This window comes from Pelodiscus sinensis, chromosome 6 (genome assembly GCF_049634645.1).
Source record: "Pelodiscus sinensis isolate JC-2024 chromosome 6, ASM4963464v1, whole genome shotgun sequence".
NCBI classification, from domain to species: Eukaryota; Metazoa; Chordata; order Testudines; family Trionychidae; genus Pelodiscus; species Pelodiscus sinensis.
The window spans coordinates 129359427-129381782 of NC_134716.1; the positions used below are offsets into that span (position 1 = coordinate 129359427).

The window sequence follows — 22356 nt, forward strand, 5'->3', positions numbered from 1 at the left end:
TGCTGCAGGACGTCTCCGCACAGCTTGCGCTCCTTGGGCTGTGTGCGCCTGGCTCTGTTGCTGCAGGACTTCTCTGCACAGCTTGCACTCCTTGAGCTGTGTGCGCCTGGCTCTGTTGCTGCAGGACGTCTCCGCACAGCTTGCACTCCTTGGGCTGTGTGTGCCTGGCTCTGTTGCTGCAGGACGTCTCTGCACAGCTTGCACTCCTTGGGCTGTGTGTGCCTGGCTCTGTTGCTGCAGGACTTCGGGCCCCTGGGCTCCGGCCTCACGGCAGCAGGGGCCTGTGGAGCTTCCTCCCTGCTCCGGGAGCTGACCGGTGCCGGAGGAGGGAATTTGCCGCTCAAGGGGAGGTCCCCGACCCCTGCCCCTCCCCGCTGCTGGCTCTTTCGGCCCGGCTCGGCTGCTTGCTGGCCAGCCCCAGCTGCTTGTGCTGGGCTGCCGCGGCCCGAGCCCAGCGGCCCCTCCTGGGCTGTGACAGACTGGCCAGGCGGCCCCTCCTGCGCTGCCATGACCCTGGCCTCCCTGCTGGGAGGCAGGCAGCCCTGACTGTGCCCCCCACGCTGCCCTGCTGCTGCGGGGCTCTCATCCAGGAGCAGCTGTGGTCCTGCCGGACGAGAGTCCTGGTGAAGGGAGGTGCGACCTGCACCGGCAGATGGAACCACGTGGCCCCCCTGCCCCTCTGGTCCTCGCCCCCTGCTGCACCGGGAGAGCTGCAGGGTACTTAGCCTCCATGCCCGGCCAGCAGCCCACGTCCCGTTAATTGTGGCACAGTTAGCGCCTCTGCTTGGGCAGCGAGAGGGGCCGAGTCTCTGCCCCCTAGGGGGCCCAGCCAGCCAGACTCCCCGACTCTCTTGGCCCTGGTAGGGCTGGGGGCGCAGGCTCTCCCGCGGCGCGGGCTGGGTAACCGGCGGCTCCGTCTGAGTCTGTGGCTTTTCCAGAGACTGCCGTGAACATCGGCTACTCCTGCAACATGCTGCACGACGACATGAAGGACGTGTTCATCATCGAGGGCAGCTCCTCGGAGGACGTGCTCAAGGAGCTCCGGTAAGCAGCCCTCGCCGGGCCTGTCTGGGCCACAGAGAGCTGCAGGCTGCTGGGGCATTTTAGCCTCCGTAGGAGCAGAGACGCAGGGGCCTGGGCCTTGAGGGCATCTCGCCCGGTCCAGGACTGAGGCTCATCTGCGCCAGGCGTGAGCCATGATGTTCGCGGGGGCACTTAATGAATTTTGGTGCAGGGTCCTGGGCAGGCTCCACCCCAGAAGGGGGGGGCTGGGGACTAGCCTCCCCCTAGAGTTGTCCGGGGTGGGAGGGTTTGAATTAAAAACGCAGCCAAGGGCTCCCGCCGCGACCGTGTTGCCTGGCAGCCGCCTGAGGTCGCTGTGGCTATTTAAAGAGCTCGCAGCTCCACCACTGCCGGGGTAGCACCGCGGCCGGGAGCCAGTTCAATAGGATCCTGCTGCCTGAGCCTGGGAATTCGGAGGCTCGGGCAGCAGGACAGAAATAGAAAGCGCCGGAGGCTGTTCACGGGCCACATGAAAGACTTAGGTGGCTGGATCTGGCCTCTGGGCCACGTCATGCCCTGCCCTGCTCCGGACCATCCCCGACAGGTGTTCTTCTCACCTGTCCTTAGGCCCCTCCGGTGACAGATTGTGCAGCCTCCTGGGCAATCGGTCTGGGGCTTGGCCACCCCGCCAGGAAGACTTTCTAGTGTCCGACCTGCGCCTCCTTGGCGGCGGTATAAGCTCAGTGCTTCTCACCCTGCCCTCGGTGGCTGACTCAAGCAGCCCCCCCCCGTGCTCCCCGCGGCCCCTGCTCCTGCTACGTTCCAAAGGCGGAAGCGCGGCCAGTCCCCCCCCCCCCCGTGCCCTGCCCCCCATGGACATGGTGCTGGCTTTTAAGTCGGCTCCCTCCAGCACTGGCTCCTGCTGCCTGTCTGCGACAGAGGCAGCAAGGGGGGAAGTGACTAGACGGGTCACTACTGGACTCTCCAGTAAGCTCATGCAAGCGGCTTAGCTCCCCACGGCACGCTGCTCTTGCGCCAGAGCCATCGGCTGGGGGCATCCTGCCCCATGTGTCACCCCAGCCTTTCAAGCCCTCTGCCGGGAGAGCGATACTGCCGGGGGGAGGGATTTGCTTGAGCAGTCGCTGGGTTTCAGAGCACAGCCGCCGTGAGTTTGTGTTTTCAATGCCTGGTCCTTTTCAGGAGCGCACGGAAGACAATGAAGCCGGACTCCTTCCTGGAGAGCGATGAAATTAACATCCTGTTTGAGAACCCTTCGGCAAAGTCCAGGATCCTCCCCGAAGAGCAAGCGAACGGGGTCTATGGCCTCGTTGTCAACGGCCACAGCTTGGTAAGGACGGGTTGGCGCGCCTGCGCTCGCCAGACTCCTCGGGGAGTGGGGGGCAGACGCAGTGCTGGGGTCCCTGGAAACCCAGGCCTGTGCTCGTCCCATGTCGGCCGGAGCCTGGACCTGCCCCAGAGTCGCAGAGCGGCTGCGTTCGCACCTGGGACCCTTCGGGAGGCAAACCCCCGGCGGGTGGGGAGCAGCCCCTGGCACGGTGCACGGCATCACAGACGCGCCGGGGGGTGGGCGTGGGGCACAGGGCGCAGCCTTGCCTGGCTACCTCGTTCCCTGAGGGGTTCTGGAAAGTGACACACGTATCTGTGGCTAGCACCCGGTCAGACTGAGTCACGGGCAGGGCTGCCAGTGAGCGCGCTGCTGCCGGGAGGGACGCGGGGGCGGGGGTGACTCACGAGGCTCGCTGGCTTTGGAAGGGAGATCTGGGTTGCTGATTTGCTGCCTTGAGTGGAGAGGGCAGCTGGCCTGCTGGCTGGCGCTGTGGGGGCGGATTCGGCAGAGGAGACAGCAAAGCACAGAGGCAAGGAGCACATGGGTCAGGAATGTGCAAAGGCAGGTCGTGGCGCCCTCCCTGCCGGGCAGCGATGAAGAGGCCCAATCTCCGGGCTGATTTCAGGAGTGGCAATAGCACCAGCTCCCTTCCTGGGGTGGATATTTACTCACTTGGTCTTTTCTTCTCACCAGTTCTGCCGGGCTTTGTTAACCCCCCAGAGTGTCGATCGGCCCATCTGGGGGATGGGGCGGGAGCCTGTTGTGATGGCGCGTTGGGGTTTTCCCATCTCCTGCACCCCCGTAGTGGCACGGACAGACTCCACCAGCCAGTAGATTAGAGGGAGTTTATTGCTTCTCCAGGATACAGCACAGCACAGATGTAATGCGGTTACAGGGCAGGCCTAGGATGCCTCAGCCCCCCTTGAGATGAGGGAGACTGGGCCCCTAAATCCCAGCCTCTTTCCCTAGGCTGTCTCTTCCATGCTCCCAGACAGAAACTCCCTCACTCCCAGCCCTGCCCCCAGCCAGGGCTCCACCCCCCTTCTTCCCATTGTTCCACTCCCTGGGAGATCACTGGTCAGACAGGTTCGAAGCCCCCTTGCATAATGACTCATCCCCTGCCCTGCTGGGCCGTGCTGCAGACAGCAGAGGTCACTCACAGCCCACTGCCCAGCATAGCAACCAGCAAGGTACCAACACTACATCACACCTGTAGTTAGACAGATGAATTCCTGGTTTCTGGGGTTGTTACGTGGGGCAGGAAAGGGATTTATGGAGGCATGTTCCACAGAGCAGTGTTCCTGCACTAACAGGAGTGTTGGGAGCAAGACATGAGGAGTCGTTCTTCCATTCTACTCTGCTCAGGCCTCAGCTGGAGGATTGTGTCCAGTTCTGGGTACTACGGGGGGAGGGATAGCTCACTGGTTTGAGCATTGGCCTGCTAAGCCCAAGGTTGAGAGTTCAATCCTTGCAGAGGCTATCTAGGGATTTGGGGCAAAAATTCATCAGGGGTGGTACTTGGTCCTGCTGTGTAGGCAGGGGACTGGATTCAATGACCTTTCAAGGTCCCTTCCAGTCCTAGGAGATAGGCATCTCCATTCATTAATTTATTTATTTAAAGATGTGGAGAAATTGGAGAGGGTCCAGAGAAGAGCAACAGGGATGATGAAAGTTCGAGAGAACGTGAGCTAGGAGGGAGGCTGAAGGAATTGGGTTTGTTTAGTTTGGAAAGATGTCTGAGAGGAGACATGATGTCCATGTTCAAGTATCTAAAAGGGTGTCACAGGGAGGAGGGAGAAAAATTGTTCTCCTTGGCCTCTGGGGACAGGACAAGAAGCAATGGGCTTAAACTGCAGCAAGGGAGGTTCAGGTTGGACATTAGGGCAAACTTCCTGCCCGTCAGGATGGTTAAACACTGGAATAAGTTGCCTAAGGAAGCTGTGGAATCTCCATCCCTGGAGATATTGAAGAGCAGGTTGGACACACACCAGTCAGGGATGGTTTAGATGGTGCTGGGTCCTGCCGTGAGGGCCGGGGACAGGACTCGATGGCCCCCGGAGGTCCCTCCAGTTCTAGCGTGCTGTGGTTCTGTGGGAGCTGAGTAGAGTGAGGCTGCAGCGTGTTTATAATTGTAACACAACTGCAGTGCTGCCGGTGCTGCTAAGGGAACAGCCCCTCTACCCGCCCTTCAGGAGGGCAGCCCAAAGGGGGAGCCAGGCAGGCCAGCGGCCCTGCGAACAGTGCACAGGGGGCTCTGGGGGGCGGGGGTAGAGCCAGAGGTCGCTGTGGCTCTGCTGATCTCCCAGCTCCGTGGCTTCGTCGCTCCCAGACGTGTCCGTGGACACTGGCCCTGCTCTGGGCAGGGGGTTGGGCTCGGTGCCTCCGGAGGCCTGGGCCAGCCCTGGGAGAGTGTGGTTCTATGCTCGGCCCTGCTGGCGCTGTGTCCGGACTCACCTCGCTCCCCGGCGTGTGCTCCGACCGCAGGCTTACGCACTGGAAGGGCGCCTGGAGCTGGAGCTGGTGCGGACAGCCTGCATGTGCAAGGTGGTGATCTGCTGCCGCGTGACCCCCCTGCAGAAGGCCCAGGTGGTGGAGCTCGTGAAGAAGTACAAGAAGGCCGTGACCCTGGCCATCGGGGATGGGGCAAACGACGTCAGCATGATCAAAAGTAAGTGGAGGCCTGGCCCGCGCTCGCTGGCGTGTCCCCCGTGGCAATGCCCGCTCTGACTGCCCCGGGTCCCGCTCTCCCTGGCGGGTCCCCCGCGGCAATGCCCGCTCTGACTGCCCTGGGTCCCGCTCTCCCTGGCGTGTCCCCCGCGGCAATGTCCGCTCTGACTGCCCTGGGTCCCACTCTCCCTGGCGTGTCCCCCGCGGCAATGCCCGCTCTGACTGCCCTGGGTCCCGCTCTCCCTGGCGTGTCCCCCGCGGCAATGCCCGCTCTGACTGCCCTGGGTCCCTCTCTCCCTGGCGTGTCCCCCGCGGCAATGCCCGCTCTGACTGCCCTGGGTCCCGCTCTCCCTGGCGTGTCCCCCCGTGTCAATGCCCGCTCTGACTGCCCTGGGTCCCGCTCTCGCTGGCGTGTCCCCCGCGGCAATGCCCGCTCTGACTGCCCTGGGTCCCGCTCTGACTGCCCTGGGTCCCGCTCTCCCTGGCGTGTCCCCCGCGGCAATGCCCACTCTGACAGCCCTGGGTCCCGCTCTCGCTGGCGTGTCCCCCGTGGCAATGCCCGCTCTGACTGCCCTGGGTCCCGCTCTCCCTGGCGTGTCCCCCGCGGCAATGCCCGCTCTGACTGCCCTGGGTCCCGCTCTCCCTGGCGTGTCCCCCGCGGCAATGCCCGCTCTGACTGCCCTGGGTCCCGCTCTCCCTGGCGTGTCCCCCGCGGCAATGCCCGCTCTGACTGCCCTGGGTCCCGCTCTCCCTGGCGTGTCCCCCGCGGCAATGCCCGCTCTGACTGCCCTGGGTCCCGCTCTCCCTGGCGTGTCCCCCGCGGCAATGCCCGCTCTGACTGCCCTGGGTCCCGCTCTCCCTGGCGTGTCCCCCGTGTCGATGCCCGCTCTGACTGCCCTGGGTCCCGCTCTCCCTGGCGTGTCCCCTGTGGCAATGCCCGCTCTGACTGCCCTGGCTCCCGCTCTCCCTGGCGTGTCCCCCGTGGCAATGCCCGCTCTGACTGCCCTGGGTCCCGCTCTCCCTGGCGTGTCCCCCGCGGCAATGCCCGCTCTGCCGGACGCCCGGCAGCGGCTCTGTCATGGGACTGTCCCACGTGCAGATCACGCTGTAGCGTGGTCACCTCTCCGCGACCAGCAGCCGGAGCTGTGAGACAGCCACTCTCACACCTCCATGTGTGTCTCTCTCTGCACGTCCGTCTGTGCGGAGTCCCAGCAGACCTTGGTCGATACAACTGTACCCTCCTCCCCCCTAGGCAGGCTGTATGGGGTCTATGAAACCTGGCTGTGTTCCAGGTTCCCCGCCAGGTTTCCCACAGGTGCAGCGAAGTGGCAGCTTTCGCAGCGGCCTGGGGCTGATCCCTCGGTGGGTTCCTCCCAACTCCATCTCCTTGTCTTTAAACAACACCCAGGTCACAATGCGCCGTGACCTTATTTCCTTAGGCAGGGGAGAAGCCGCAGCCCAGGGAGTTCCCCGGGTGCCCTCCCTGCCTTGTGCACTGAGCTCGCAGGACAGAAAAGGCCCCTCACCTTGCTCCCTGTCCGCCAAAGACGAGGGCCCATCGACGAGGAGGCCAAGGGGGCAACCGTCCCGGGGTCTGGTCGCTGAAAAGGCCCTTTAAATCGCCGCCGGAGCATCGTGGGGAGCGCTCTGGGCAGCACCGAGGGCTGGTTGGGGGAGGTGAGCCCCAGCCCCGCCTCTTCTGCCCAAGGCTCCGCCTCTTCCAGGGTTTGTCAGCGTCCTTGTCCTGCCCGTGGCCGGCCGGCGCGCTGTCTTCCTCGCGCCCCGCCCCAGGCGTATGCAGAGAGCGAACGCTTCAGGGGTTGTGGCGCGCCCGGGGCCCCGCTCCCCTTTCACGACGAGCCCGTGCCTGTTTAATAGCCCTGCGGAGGGCCCCCGTGCCGCTCGGCCCGGCTCTGCGTGTGACCAAGGATGGGCGCCTCCAGGGCCGCCACCCTGGCAGCTTTCACCCGCCGGACAGCCACCTGGCCAACAAACCCAGCCCTGCTGCTCTCCTGGCGGGGGGCGGTGATACTCCCTGGGCGGGGGAGTTCTGGGATCCCTTCCCGGCTGAGCTGGGTTTGGGGGATCCCCTTTTTTAAAGACTCCAGACGTGCCCAGAGTGAGGCTGTGTCACCAGGTGAGTCTGCCAGAGTTACCCTGGTCCTTCCGCCTGTCCGCTACACCCCCTTGTTACTGCGACTGCACCCCCTCTGGCCAGGCACCGGCTGTGTCAGCACAGCCCCTGCCTCCTGCCGTACAGAACAGCTGCCGGCCGGCCTGCGAGGGGCCGGCAAGGACCTGGCTGTCTGGAATTGCTCTGCAGTTGTGGGTGAAAGTCTCCGCATCCCCGGGGGAGCCCTGGGACGCCCGCCGTGCCCCAAAACGCAGCCGGCCAGCTCTCCCGGCGCCCTGCGACGGGAACAGCTCCTCCCGCTAGGCCCAGCTCACGTACCGCTGGCCAGAGGGGCCTCCTGTCCATCTTCCCCACATTAATTTATACCAAGTGATTAACTGGGGCCTTTTAATTAAGAAAGGAAAGACTAAGCCAGGCGCTTGCAGGGGGCGATCCGTCAGGCAGCCCGTCAGGAAAGGCAGACGAGCGTGTTCCCGTGAGAATGAGAAAACCCCCGCCCCCGCTGCCACAAGGCACTCCGAGGGCTCGTTATCCCATAGGAACCCCCGAATCCAATCAACCTCCGGCCGGCCGGAATGGTGCCTTAATTAAATCTCTATCGGTCGCTGTCGCATGAAACCCGCGTCCCTGGTTAATTAGCGCAGGTTAGAATTAAGACTCTTCTGTGTAACTGTGTGATTGAGCTACTAAGGCCTACGGGATGGCAGCCAGCTGCGGGCTGCTGTGTCCCAGCCTGGGGGAGCAACGCATGTGCCTGAGGGGTGGGGGGCGTGTAAACACGTACCCCAAGTTTTCTAGCCGGGGTAACCGTAGACCGTTGCTTTGTGCTGCTGGGAAACACGGACAGTCTGGGCGAAGGTTCGGGACACAGATCACTTGGTACCCACGAACCAAACTGTTACACAGCAGCCTGCAGAGTGACCGGTGGGGCACGTGCATGAAGCAGGAAAGCCACCCACGCACGCCCCACGGGGACCAGATATCCAGGAGCAGGGGGGCAGGGCCAGTCCGGTGCACACAGGGACCAGATGCCGGGAGCAGGGGGCCAGGACCAGTCCGGTGCACACAGGGACCAGATGCCGGGAGCAGGGGGCCAGGACCAGTCCGGTGCACACAGGGACCAGATGGGGAGCAGGGGGGCAGGGCCAGTCCGGTGCACACAGGGACCAGACGCCGGGGGCAGGGCCAGTCCGGTGCACACAGGGACCAGACGCCGGGGGCAGGGCCAGTCCGGTGCACACAGGGACCAGACGCCGGGGGCAGGGCCAGTCCGGTGCACACAGGGACCAGACGCCGGGGGCAGGGCCAGTCCGGTGCACACAGGGACCAGACGCCGGGGGCAGGGCCAGTCCGGTGCACACAGGGACCAGACGCCGGGGGCAGGGCCAGTCCGGTGCACACAGGGACCAGACGCCGGGGGCAGGGCCAGTGCGGTGCACACAGGGACCAGATGCCGGGGGCAGGGCCAGTCTGGCGCTCGCTGGCACTAGCAAAGCTCTCGCCGTAACGGTGGGGATCCTGCTCTCCTTGCAGCTGCCCACATCGGGATCGGCATCAGCGGGCAGGAGGGGATGCAGGCCGTGCTGTCCAGCGACTTCTCCTTCGCCCAGTTCCGTTACCTGCAGCGCTTGCTCCTGGTCCACGGGCGCTGGTCCTACATCCGCATGTGCAAGTTCCTCCGCTACTTCTTCTACAAGAACTTTGCCTTCACGCTAGTCCACTTCTGGTACGGCTTCTTCTCCGGCTTCTCCGCACAGGTGGGCAGTGTCTGCGTTCCTGCCGTGCGGGCCCATAGGCGCGGCAATAGCCCGTCCTGCCCCGGCCCCCAGAGCGCAGTGTGCCCGTGGCTCGAGAGCCTCCGTCTCGCCCCGCTGGGAGGAGCCGGGGAAGTCAGGGAGGGGACTGGCTCCCCGGGCTTGGGAGCTGACATTGCTGTAAGGGTTGTGTAGTCCAGAAGTGATGATGGGGAGACCGTTCCATCCGGGGGACCCCGTGGGGAAACCTGCCAGAAGTGGGTAGGGATCCCCCAGCTGGGGGATCCCGCTGTGGGCCGGGCAGGGCCGGGCAGGGCTGTCAGGGCTGGGGCCTGGCCACGTCTGACACGCACCAAGGCAGAGCTGGGGCCTTCCTTTGGGTGAGCACTGTCCCCTCGCAGCAGCCGAAGTCCCAGCTGCACCCGGGAGCTGCTTCCCCAGGGCAGGTGTGTCCAGCGAAAAGCCTCGGGCCGTGCCCCTGCCTCCGCGCGCTTCGTGCTGGCTCCAGGGGAGCGGGCGGGTGCGTCAGCACAAAGGGTGAAATGCTGGGCCGGGCAAATGCACGGTGCTTGTGTGCGCTAGTGAGCAGCAGACAGTGGGTTAGCGTGTCTCCCAGATGCGTCTGCCAGGGGTCGGGCGCCGCGTCCTGCACCCGCCTCCCCTTCTGTAGGGCCTGCGACGGACCATTCCTGCCACCTAGCGGCTGTCAGTCCACCCCGCGGCCCACGAGGAGCAGAAAGGAGGCCAAACGGCAGAGGAAATCCGATTTGGCTGTCGCCGCTCCAAAAAGGGGGCTCTCGGGCGCGACGGCTCGTTCTCCGAGAACACCTGGGCGGGGGTGGGCGAATGAGCGCGCAGAGTTCCAGGAAAAGCAAAACTCCTAGGAGAGAGAACATCGCAGAGCTGCTGTAGAAACCCAGGGGCCTCCTGCCCCGTGCCGTTCTGGAGAGCCTATCTCAACAAACCTTAGAATTGGAAAAGATCCAGCAAAGGGCTCAGGGGCTGGGGACAGCTCGTGTCTGGGGGAGACGTAAAAGACTGGCCCTTCCCAGCTAGAGAGAGAGACGCACGGCGGGGGTTATAAAATCAGGACGGGGCGGAGGAAGGGCACACAGGAAGGGTGGTAACTCCCGCCCGGAGCACCAGAGCCAGGGGGTCACCCAGTGGAATGGTGAGGCAGCAGGCTTAGAACAAAGCAACGGCAGTTCTTCTTCGCACAGCGCACCGTTAACCGGGGGAACTCCTTGCCTGGAGATGTGATGGCCAAACCAACAGCCGGGTTAAATAAGAAGTGGGTGACTTCTCGCAGGCCCATCAATGGCCCTTAGCCAAGCTGCTCAGGGAAGCAGCCTCGTGGGGTGGGTACCACCAGCACAGGCGGGACCCGATCCTGGCACGACCCGCACTAAACCTAATAAGTAATCGCCCTCGTCGGAAATGGAGCGCGCCCAGATACTCGCGGGCTGCAGCTAGCGTGTGTCCGTGTCGCTCTCCCTGATTCTCTCTGCGCCCGTGTGTACCTTGGAGGGGCTGGCTGGCTTGCTGCTGGCTTGGTGCCCTGGTCCAGACCTGCGCGGGGCTGGGGCCAGTGGGGGCCGCTGGCTTTTCCGCCGCCTGGCGAGGTGCTGTTTGGACACGGCACCAGCCAAGGAATTGGGTTGCTCAGTGCCCCAGGCAGCCAGCCATCACTCACACCCGCCGCGGGAAGGGAGAACCCAGGCTGGGGAGCGTGCCGAGGGGCCTGGTGAGGGGGCAGGTTGCCAGCGTGGCGGGGGGGGGGGTTCTCCCACGTGGGACACGAGGTGGTGGGGGGGTCCCTGTGACTGGCTGGCTGCCGGGCAGGGAGCGGCTCCGTTTGCTGCTGCGGACAGCGGGGCCCTTTGCTAACCAGCCTCTCCGCGCTTCTCTCTGCAGACAGTCTATGACCAGTGGTTCATCACGCTCTACAACCTGGTGTACACCTCCCTGCCAGTGCTGGGCATGAGCCTCTTTGACCAGGTACCTCGGGGGGCTTCTCCACAGGGACGGGGCCACTAACCCTGGGCTAGAAGCGCAAAGCAGCCCCCTGCGATTTAGCGCTACCCGCCCACCGTCCAGCCTGCCCGCCTGGGTCCGAACCAGCCCTTCAGCTTCCTCGCCGAAGCGCTAAGCAAGGGCTTCACGCCGGGCTCCACGCAGACGCGCCTGCAGCGCTGTGGCCAAGCACTGTACAATCGCGGAGAGGCGGCCACCTCTGGGGCGGAGGCTGGTGGCTGGCCAATGCGCACTAGAACAGCAGAGGGGGCGGTTTGGCCAGGGGCGTCAGCCGGATTCTACAAAACAGACATGAGCTCGTTAACCCCTCGAGGAGAAGCCCTTCGCAAGCGAGTGGGCGGCTGCCGTGGCGTGGGACGCCTGGCCCGCCCGCTGGAGTGCCGGGGGAATGGATCTTCGCTTGGCCGCGTACAAAGCCCTGCCCTCGGCTTCGCTGCCCGCTCCCAGGCCCCAGCAGGTTCGGGCTTTGTTCTGGGGGAGGGGAAACTGAAAAGCTGCAAAGGCCAAAACTCGAACTGGCTTGAAAACACGCGGCTTTGTCCTGGCCCGGAAAGCCCTGGCCCCAGCACGCTGCCCTCGCGCTCAGTGCCACCCCGTGCCGACCGTAGAGAGCGCCCCCTTCTTCCCAAGGCGTGGGGCGATGCCACGGCCGGTGCTCCTGGGGGGTCTCCGCTCCCCCTTTGTGTGGGGCGGTTCCCACTGAGCCCACCTTCACTGCGAGCTGTGCCCCACCGCGGCTCCGTGGCGTCGCCCTGCCCTGCCTGCCTTGCAGAGGCGGCCCACGAGGCGCATAGCGTGGCCCAGAGGTGCAGGGCTCCGTGTCCCACCGGCGTGGACGTGGAGTGACTGTCTGGCGTGGGCTCCTCGTTTCCTCGTGCGCGCGGCTGGCAGGGCTGGAGCAGGCCTCGCGGTCGTCACTCACGTCAGCGCCGGCGTGGCGGGGGGGGTGTCCCCCCCACACAGGATGTGTCCCTGCAGGGGCAGCCACAGGCGGTGGGGGTCCCTGTGGCTGGCTCCCTCCTGCCATCCTCTCCCTCTGTCCCCAGGACGTGGATGACCGCTGGAGCATGCTGCTCCCTCACCTCTACGAACCGGGGCAGCAGAATCTCTACTTCAACAAGCTGGAGTTTGTCAAGTGCGTGTTGCACGGGACCTACAGCTCCCTCGTGCTCTTCTTCATCCCCTACGGGGCCATGCACGACGCCGTGCGCAGCGACGGGAAGGCCATTGCCGACTACCAGTCCTTCGCGCTCATGGCCCAGACCTGCCTGCTCATCGTGGTCTCTGTGCAGGTGGGGCCTCGCGCGTCTCCCGAGTACGCACCCCTTGGCTACGGGGCCGGGAGGGCCCAGCTGGGATCCACACCACCTCATGTGAGGGGGGCACGTGGGGAATCCGGCCACCTCGCCTGAGGGGGGTTCTCCGGGTGTGCGGGGCCCGGCTGCCTCGCCTGGGGGGGGGGACCGTGCGGGGCCCGGCCGCCTTGCCTGGGGGGGGAACCGTGCGGGGCCCGGCTGCCTCGCCTGGGGGGGGGGAACCGTGCAGAGCCCGGCTGCCTCGCCTGGGGGGGGGGAACCGTGCAGAGCCCGGCTGCCTCGCCTGGGGGGGGGAACCGTGCAGAGCCCGGCTGCCTCGCCTGGGGGGGGGAACCGTGCGGGGCCCGGCTGCCTCGCCTGGGGGGGGGGAACCGTGCAGAGCCCGGCTGCCTCGCCTGGGGGGGGGAACCGTGCGGGGCCCGGCTGCCTCGCCTGGGGGGGGGAACCGTGCGGGGCCCGGCTGCCTCGCCTGGGGGGGGAAACCGTGCGGGGCCTGGCTGCCTCGCCTAGGGGGGCGGATCCGTGCAGGGCCCGGCTGCCTCGCCTGGGGGGGGGGGAGGATCCATGCGGGGCCTGGCTGCCTCGCCTGGGGGGGGTGGGTCCGTGCGGGCGCTCGGTTCCAATCCTGCGAGGATTAAACTGGACACACGTGAGTTGCCTGGTTTGTCACAGGGCCTCTTGGGAGGAGTCTCCCATCGTGGGGCCATGAGGAGGGGGCCTCCTGAGCAGGGAGCTCTCGGTGCAGGTGGACAAAGCAGATGGGGCGGGAGGAGGCAGGCTCTCACCCCGTGTCACTGGGGAAACCGAGGCACAGAGCTGTGTATCTCCTGTCAGTTTGCATGGGCAGTGGGTCTGCTGTGGGTGGGCGAACGCGACCTGCCCCTGGGGACGCAGAAACGAGGTGAGTGAAGGGGAAGGCAGTAGACAGGATGTATCCCAACGTCTGTCAGGCGTTTCACACCGGCTGGTGTGGCCTTCTCCTGAGCCGAGGAGGGAAACGTGGCCTAGACAAGCCTGCTTGGTTGAACTTGAGCAGTTGGGATTCCAACTGGTTGGAAAAGCGAGTTCAGAGAGGAGTTACTGTGGCTCACTGGGGATCCAGGCCCCTGGACGGGTCGCTCTCTTCCAGCCGGGCAATCCGCTGGGCCTTGGTTGCGTTCCCCATGGGCAGGGCCCTGTCTCTGCACAGCCCCGCCAGGTCTCCCTCAGGAGTCGGGCGTAGGCATCTCCCCGCCGGTCCCCTCGGTGCAGACTCACCAATCCAGTGCTTCAGCAGCCACGATCCCCAGGAACCGCTTCGCTCTGTCTCCAGCACGCCTGGCTCTCAGGTCCTTGCTTCTGCTGCGCCTTGGCACTCGCTGCTGGACGCGCCGTCCATGGGGTGCAGTGCATCCCACTTCTGACACCAGTGGGACGGAGCGTCGGGGTCCCCCGCCTCCTGCACCCCAGTAGCAGCGAGAACAGACTCCCCCAGCCAGTAGAACAGGGGGGTTATTGCTTCTCCAGGACACAGCCCAGCACAGACAAGACGTGTCAGGATGCCAGGACGCCTCAGCCCCCTTGAGATGGGTCCCTGGGCCCCTCGATTCCAGCCCCTCCCTAGCCTGGTTCCTCCGTGATTCCAGCCCCAGACTGTCCCTCCCCCGAACACTCACTCCCCAAGGTCCCTCGCTGCCCCCACTCCTCTGACCGGTCGGGTCTTTGTCTATGGGACTTAGGCAGCCCCCCGCTGGGCCGTGCTCACAGGCAGAGGCCAGTAGGGGTCAGTCACAGCCCAAGCGACCAGCCAGGTGCTGACACCGCATCACACCGTGTGGGGGAGTCAGTGGGAATGGCCCCTCGCCGCGCAGGGGACCCGGGTCACAGAGCAGACAGCCCCCCCACGCCAATCGATCAGTCAAACAGCGGGGGGCGGGTCTGCAGGGGTCTGGTCTGTTCCTGGCTCCGTACCTGCGTTGGGCAATGGCACCCACGTTTCCCTTGAAAGTCTGGGGACGGCGCCAGCTGGGAGGGGTGGCAGGTGCTTTGCAGGGCGGGAGGAGAATGCAAAGGGCTGTGACACACCGGAGGAACGGCCTGAGGTCCCCAGGATGCGCTCCAATAGGAACCAGTGCCCAGGAACACCCACCTGCCCACAGCCCCGGGAGGTGCCGGGCTAGGGAGGAGCGCTGCGAAGGCCCCGTGCGAGCGAACGGTGCGACGCTCTGACCCAGAAGCAACCGTCCCGCGGTGTCTCAGCAGGAGTGCTGTAAACAAGCCGGGAGAAGTGATTCTTCCGCTCCACTTAGTGCTGATAAAAGCCTCCGCCGAGCTTTGTGTTCAGGTCTGGGCCTCGCGCTTGGGGCAGGACGTGGAGAAACAGGAGAAGGTCCCGAGGAGGGTAACGAAAGGGGGCCGGGTTAGCACACAGGACCGCTGGGGAAGAGATGGCGGTTGTTCAGTCTAGAGTAGAGCGAGGGGGGACGGGAGAGCAGACCAAGTATGTGAAATCTTGTTATGGGGGGGGAGACTTAGTTCTCCTTGGTCACTGAGGACAGGTCAGGAAACAAGGGGCTTAAATTGCTGTGTGGCGGGGGGGCAGGTTGGACAATAGGAAAAGCTTAGCCTGGATGCCCAGGGAGGTGTCTCAGCCTGGGTGCCAGGGTGGGGAAAGCAGGCGGTTGGCTGTGAGCTGTCCGTCCCTGGAGCGAGATAGACACCTGTGCGGGGCCTTGGGGGTACTCGAGGGAAGCCTGGGGGTACGTCGACACAACTGACATTGGGAGAAAACGGAATTTTGGTTTCAAGTTTTTGCGTTTTATTATTTTTGTACTTTTTCCACCCAAAAATGTCCTCGCCCGCCCGGCTACCATTGAGTTGATTAAACACACGTGTTGCAACAGTAGAAAAAAGTGTGTGTACTGGAGGTACTTACGACTGGTTTTAAAGGGTTACTTTTTAAAAAAAAAGAGAGGTTGAGAAACACCGGTTAGGTAACACGGCGCCCTGCCATGAGTGCAGGGGTCCGGACTAGGTCCCCTCCAGCCCCACGAGCCGATGGGTCTGTGACCGTGGTCTCCTCGGACAAGGCTGGCACAGTGCCCAGATCAGCCCCTGCCTGGCTGGCTCCCGGGCTGATAGGGTGGGTGCAATGGCTGGAGAAAGATGGCAGAGTCGCTCTCGTGTCCCTGACGTGTAGCTGTCCACTTTATGCAAATCGGGGCCTTAATGGCTCCTCCCCCCCCGACTTGCCACGGGGAGCAAACACTTTGTGACGTGTGCCGGCTGGGCCACGCAGCCTGTCGTGTGCAGGTAAGCGAGGCAGCTGGCGGGCAGGGGACAGCCGGGGAACAGCCCTCCGCCCGCCTGTACTCAGCACTCGCTACAGCCGTTAACACGCTGCGCTGCGGGTTCCTCCTTTCAGATCGGGCTGGACACTGCCTACTGGACGGCTGTGAACCAGTTCTTCATCTGGGGCAGCCTCTCCGTGTACTTCGCCATCATCTTCACCATGTACAGCGACGGCATGTACCTCATCTTCACGGCCTCCTTCCCCTTCATTGGTAAGCAGGGGCGGCTCCCGCAGGGCCCTGCGACCCCCGTGGGCAGTGCCGCACGGCCGTGGGTCCCCGGCGGAGGGAGGCCCAGTGTGTCAGGCCCCTGGAGGCCACACCACGCCGGATCTTAGCTATAACCCCGGGGTGTGCACTAGCACATGTGCCCTGTCTCTGGAGCCCACTCGTGCATGCACATGCCTGTGTACCCACTTGGCCACACAGTTCACACTCATGCCTACCCGTGTACACACACACGCCCTGCAGCTACGTGCACGTGCACACTCACGCCTGCCCATGTACACACCCTGTAGCCTGGTGAACATGTACACTCACGCCTACCTGTGTACACGCCCTGTAGCCTGGTGCACGTGCACACTCACGCCTGCCCATGTACATGCCCTGTAGCCTGGTGAACATGCACACTCACGCCTACCTGTGTACACGTCCTGTAGCCAGGTGAACGTGCACACTCACACCTACCCGTGTACACACCCTGTAGCCAGGTGACTGCACACTCATGCCTACCTGTGTATATGCACATTCCCTGGAGCCCGGTGAACGTGCACACTCACACCTACCCATGTACACGCCCTGTAGCCAGGTGAATGTGCACACTCATGCCTACCCGTGTATATGCACATTCCCTGGAGCCCGGTGCACGTGCACACTCACACCTACCCGTGTACACGCCCTGTAGCCAGGTGAATGCACACTCACACCTACCCGTGTACATGCCCTGTAGCCAAGTGAATGTGCACACTCATGCCTACCCGTGTATATGCACATTCCCTGGAGCCCGGTGCACGTGCACACTCACACCTACCCGTGTACACGCCCTGTAGCCAGGTGAATGCACACTCACACCTACCCGTGTACACGCCCTGTAGCCAGGTGAATGCACACTCACACCTACCCGTGTACACGCCCTGTAGCCAAGTGAATGTGCACACTCATGCCTACCCGTGTATATGCACATTCCCTGGAGCCTGGTGCACGTGCACACTCACACCTACCCGTGTACACGCCCTGTAGCCAGGTGAATGCACACTCACACCTACCCGTGTACACGCCCTGTAGCCAGGTGAATGCACACTCACACCTACCCGTGTACACGCCCTGTAGCCAGGTGAATGCACACTCACACCTACCCGTGTACACGCCCTGTAGCCAAGTGAATGTGCACACTCATGCCTACCCGTGTATATGCACATACCCTGGAGCCCAGTGCACGTGCACACTCACACCTACCCGTGTACACGCCCTGTAGCCAGGTGAATGCACACTCACACCTACCCGTGTACACGCCCTGTAGCCAGGTGAATGCACACTCATACCTACCCGTGTACACGCCCTGTAGCAGATTGCTGAAAACGCTGCTCCACATGGTGCCGCCTCGTGCAGCGCTCAGGGGGTGGAACTTGGCCCCACACACCCAGGGGAAGCTCATCTGGGCAAACGTGGTTCGGGGAGGAAGCACGGTCGCCCGGCGGGGAGCGTGGCTGCGCTGCGGCTACCTGGCCTGGGCGGGCCGTCACCTGGAAATAGCCCAAGCATGGCGGTAAGTGGCTGTGAGCCGCCCTCTGGCTGGCGTTCTTCAGCCCGGGAGCGGCGGCGGCAGAGCGAGCCCGTCCGTGGACCAATCCTGAGTGGGGAGGGCTAGGCCGGACATCAGGACAAACGATTCCCTAGGCGGGTGGGGAAGCGCTGGGAGGGTTCCCGAGGGAGGGTGGAATCTCCGTCCCTCGAGGTGTTTGAGTCCCCCTGGACACAGCCCTGACTGGGATGGTGGAGTCGGGGCCGGTCCTGCTCTGGGCAGGGGGCTGGGCTCGGTGGCGCCTGAGGCCCTGCCGCAGCCCAGACTCCGTCCTTGGGATGAGAGATGAAGCCAGGCTCCATCCTGCCGGCCCGTGCCCAGGAGATGGAACAGGCGGCCGTGACAGAGAGCTGGGGGGGGGCTGGAAAATTCCCAAAGGGCCCCGGGCGCCGCAAGGGGGAAATGGGTCCGGCGACTGCTCCGCTCGTGGCTGTCTGCTCAAGTGCCAGGCTCTGGGAAGAGACGGGGAGGCCTGGAAACATTCATGGGCTGACTAAGCCGTGACTCCGTTGGCATCACAGAGCTCGGCGGGAAGTCTCGTGACTGGTACGAGGGGAAATTTGTTCAGGAAAAGGCGGAGGCAGGGAGGAGGTGCTGCAGTCGACAGCCAAGCGATCGACACTTGGCCTGGGGACCAGAAGGGAGAGGGGCAAACCAGCTGAAAGTCTCAGGGTAGAGATAAAGGGGTAGAAATAGGGGTGAAGTCATGGTAGGGGGGAGTCTGTTCTGCACCCTGGAGCGGGCGGTGGATGAGGCGTTTCTGGAACAAAGGACTGAAATACCCTACACGCCAGACCAGGTAGCCGGGGGGACTCGGATTACCCTGACGCCTGTTGGCCGATAAAACCCAACCTTTCCCAAAAGTGCCTGGAAGGGCTTGGATAAGGCTTGGTGCGTCAAGGGACCAGCCATTTTATACGTGAATCTGGCCAGCAGGGAGAAGTTGGTAGCAAATCTGAAGGAGGAAGGGAATGTGGGTGTGTGACGGCGCGTTGGGGTCCCCCGTCTCCTGCACCCCCGTAATGGCACGAACAGACTCCACCAGCCAGTAGAACAGAGGGAGTTTATTGCTTCTCCAGGATACAGCACAGCACAGATGTGATCCGGTTCCAGGGCAGTCCTGGGATGCCTCAGCCCCCCTTGAGATGGGGGAGCCTGGGCCCCTAAATCCCAGCCCCTTTCCCTAGGCTGTCTCCTCCATGCTCCCAGACAGAAATTAAAACTCTCTTCCAGCCCTGCCCCCAGCCAGGGGCGGCATCCACCTTCCTTTGTTTCCCTCCCTGGGGGGTAGCTGGTCGGACAGGTTGAGAGACCCTCTTTGCATAATGACTCACCCCCTGCCCTGCTGGGCCGTGCTGCAGCCAGTGAGGGTCACTCACAAGCCACTGCCCAGCATAGCATCCAGCAAGGTACCTCCCACTACGTCACAGGGTGCAAGCCATCCTGACGATTTCCTGATTCAAGGAAAGGAAGGGGTGAGCGCAGCACAGTACGGACGGTGGATTTCGGAGAAGCCGACTCAGAGAACTAATAGGGAAGATCCCACAGGATGAAACATTAAGGGAAGAAATTGCTCAGGGGAGTCAGCAGTTTCTCGGGGAGACAAAATTGCCAGCCCGATGGTAAAGGACCCTGATGTGAAGAAAAGCTAGAAAGGACGGTGAGAGACCAACAGGGCTCCAGGAGGCGCACCTCAGTGACCTGAAAATCCCAAGGGAGCCCTACGGGGACTGGGAACATGGAGGAATCGCTAAGGAAGGGGACAAAGAACAGCCCGAGCGTGAAGGGACAAACCAGAGTGATGAGAGCGTGTGAGGAGTTCTGTCTAGCAAGGGCACCCTCGTCTGTGGGAAAGGGTTCTTTACACCCACTAGGAGCAAGAGAAACATGAAGGAAAGTGTCGGCCCTCTGCTTGGCAGGGAAGGGGAGCGAATCCCTGGTGCCTGTCTGCTCTAAAAGTTTTGATGGTGACCAGATGCTCAGCACAACAACAAGGGGGGAGAAACACGAGCCAAGAACCGGGCACGATCGGGCTAATCGATATTTACATCAATGAGAGGTGTTCCACTCAGCAGGGCCTGATGAATTTCATGCCAGGGGACTTAAGGAGCAAGTTCAGCAATCTCAGGACCGTTCGCAGCTGGGGAACCCCTGGAGGACGGACAGGCGAGGTCCCAGGGGGAGAGGAAGGGCAAACCCAGCCCCTATTTTGAAACGGGGAACTAAAGGCGCTGGGGATTGTGGGCTGTCAACCCCTGGAAAGGTCTAGAACGAACGATTCACCAATGAGCGGATAAGCACTTTGAGGACAAAAGGGGTATAAAGTAGAGTCAGGCCAAACCAGCCAGATCGCCTCTGACACGTCCGGGGCGAGCAGCAGACGTGCAGAGCTGGATGTTAAGGCTTTGGACGGGGCTCTCTCGCGCGAGGGAGCGGAGCCGGGGGGGTGCAGTGGACGCAGGGTGCCCAGCGAGGTGAAAGCCGTGATCCATGGATCACTGTGTGCCGGGGGGGCCCTGTCGTGGGCTCCTGTGGGGTCAGGTCTGGGTCCATGTTTTCAGCGCTGCCCTGGGTCGGAAGCGGAGAGCGTGCTTAGGACGTGCAGCTGGGGGCAGGGGGCTGCAAGCAGCCGGAGGCAGAACCAGAATTCGGAACAACCGAGGTGCAGTTCCCTGTGGATGGGTGCCAAGCCCTTTGCTGGGGAAGGCGAGTCGCGTGCACAGCTCTAGGGCGGGGTCCCTGGCCGGCTGTCACGGGCTGGCAGGCGCCGGGGGCTGCCGTGGGGCCCACGTGGAATAACGGTCGGTGGTGCGAGGCGGTCGCAGAAGGGCAGCGTCCCTGTGGGGCGCAGGAACGGTGTGTCCTGTCCCCTCCCCTCCTGCCCGGGGAGCTCCCTGGGGTCCCCAGGCTCCGGTTCCCTGGGGTTTTGAGGGGGGGAGGGTGGCCAGAGTGCGTCTCGGGGGAGAAACGCCGAGCTCCGGGTCCCGGCAGAGCGCTAGCGTCCCCTCGGAGCCCAGGCCCGGCCATTCCTTCGGGCCGTGCCGCAGAGGGATTGGGGTGCACGGCTCCTCGGCCCCGTCCCAAGCCGGCGCCTGGCTGAGGCTGGCGCTCCGGGGGCGGAAGCTGCGCTGGGACCCTCCGCCGAACGGCGCTGCCGGCCGCGGCTTTGACCCTGCCCTTGTTTTGCAGGGACAGCCCGGAACACCCTGAGCCAGCCCAGCGTGTGGCTGGCCATCTTCCTCAGCATCATCCTGTGCGTGCTGCCCGTGGTCGGCGGCCGGTTCCTGAAGGCTCAGCTCATGCCGACAGCCAGTGACAAAGTGAGGGGCGCTGCTCTCTGCGCGGAGCCCGGGCCCCGGGTGCGAGTGGCCCCGGCCCTTGCCTCGCGGCCCGGCTCAGATCAGAGCGCTCGGGGTGGGGAACTCGCGGGGCTATTTGTCGGTGCAGGGTGTAAGGCTTGTGGCTGGGAGACAAGCCAGCGGGGCGTTTCCCGCCGCCGGGCCTCGGTGGGCCTCCCACACGCCTGCTCGGGCCAAACATCCTGAGCAAGGCCCTAGGGCTGCGGCGCTTGGTCCTGCCCCAGGGGCCGGTGAGGCAGCGAGGGCAGGGAATTCACTGCCCTGCGCCCCCTTCGGACAACAGTTACTGCAGGGAGGGGCCGCAGCCCGGCTGGGGCAGAGCTCAGGCATCCGCGTCGGCCCTGGGTGCCAGCGGGTCTCACCGTACCCACCAGTAAGTGGGGTCGCCGCACGGAGACCTGCTGCCCGAGGTGCTGGTTCCAGGGCCTCAGACAGGGCAGGGGGGCGGCGTCTCTCCAGACCCTGCCGCTGCTGCCCCATCAGGGCCCCCTCTTCCTTGGCCGATCCACCCAGGGCTGGTATTGGGCACCCTGCGGCGTGGCTGGGGGGCCCGGTGGCCTTGCGGAGGCAGGTACCAGCCGCCGGCCTGGAGCGTGTGCCGAGGGGGCCCTGTGCCCCGTCAGTAGCTGCGCCCCCACCTGCTGAGCCGGGTGCTCTCTGGTTTCAGGTTCTGCGCAAGATCAGGGAGGCCAAGAAGCGGCCGCCGCCGCCCATGCCCAAGACGCGCTTGCGCCGGACCAGCACCCGCCGCTCCGGCTACGCCTTCTCCCACCAGCACGGCTTTGGCGCGCTCATCACCTCCGGGCGCAACATGCGGCCCAAGCTGCCGTTCACCGGGACCTTTTCACCCAACAGCGAGAGAAACCGGCACAAGTGAAGGGCAGGCGCGGGCAGCCAGAGAGGAACCGGTGCCTGGCCCAGCGCCCGCCTGCACCTGCCCAGGCCCGCCCGGTCAGGGGGCTCAGCTCCCGCTCCTGCTCCGGGGACAGGGAAGGGGGGAACGGCCGGGGCGCGTCGAAGGCTGAAAGGCGCCGCTCTGCCGAGCCGCGAGGGGCGAGCGGACCCACCACCCGCCCTCGAGGCCGCCGGCTGAAGCGGGACCTGCCAACGCTGCATCGGACACGCAAGGCGCGAGGCCCGGGGCGCGCTTGCCGCCGGCGCAGACGTCCCGGGGTTGGCAGGGGCAGAGCCTGGCTTGTGCGCTGGGATTGGCAGGGGGGTCCTTTTTGTATCATCGTTTTTCCAATAAAGCGTGGCCAAAGGGCTGCCCAGTGTGCGTGCCGGGCCCTGCTTGCCCCAAGGAGCGGGGGCAGTGCGCAGGGAGCTCGGCCAGCCGGGAGCCAGCCCGTCCGTCGCCTGGCTCCCCACAGCCCGGGGAGGGGTAACGGCGCCAGCGGGGTGGTAGCGGGGCGCCTGCGGGGCCGCTGGCTGCAGCACGGGCCGTGCCGTCCCATGGGCGATGGGCTCGCGCACGGAGCAGCCTCCCGCGGTGTCAGGCTGGGGGCGCCGAGTGCCGGCCGAGCCGCAGACTGTAGCTGCTGGCGCAGTCAGACGTGGCCGTGCCAGGCGCCGCCGAGCAACCCGGCCCGGTGAGGGCAGCCAGCGCTGGGGG

General features: G+C 64.4%; 1 protein-coding gene across 4 annotated transcripts in view; it reads left to right on the forward strand.

Annotated features, from left to right (window-relative positions):
- LOC102462785 (phospholipid-transporting ATPase ID) overlaps nt 1–22010 on the forward strand; it is a 117232-nt gene extending 95222 nt beyond the window's left edge. For all 4 annotated transcript variants that reach the window (XM_075932841.1, XM_075932840.1, XM_075932842.1 and 1 more), the window contains 9 exons: nt 939–1044; nt 2203–2350; nt 4835–5018; nt 8685–8908; nt 10820–10903; nt 11986–12231; nt 15659–15797; nt 20575–20705; nt 21412–22010. In XM_075932841.1, coding sequence (XP_075788956.1) covers nt 939–1044; nt 2203–2350; nt 4835–5018; nt 8685–8908; nt 10820–10903; nt 11986–12231; nt 15659–15797; nt 20575–20705; nt 21412–21621 — 1472 coding nt within the window. In that variant the 3' untranslated portion in view covers nt 21622–22010. The remainder of the gene's footprint in view (nt 1–938; nt 1045–2202; nt 2351–4834; nt 5019–8684; nt 8909–10819; nt 10904–11985; nt 12232–15658; nt 15798–20574; nt 20706–21411) is intronic.
- The last annotated feature ends 346 nt before the right edge of the window (nt 22011–22356 follow it).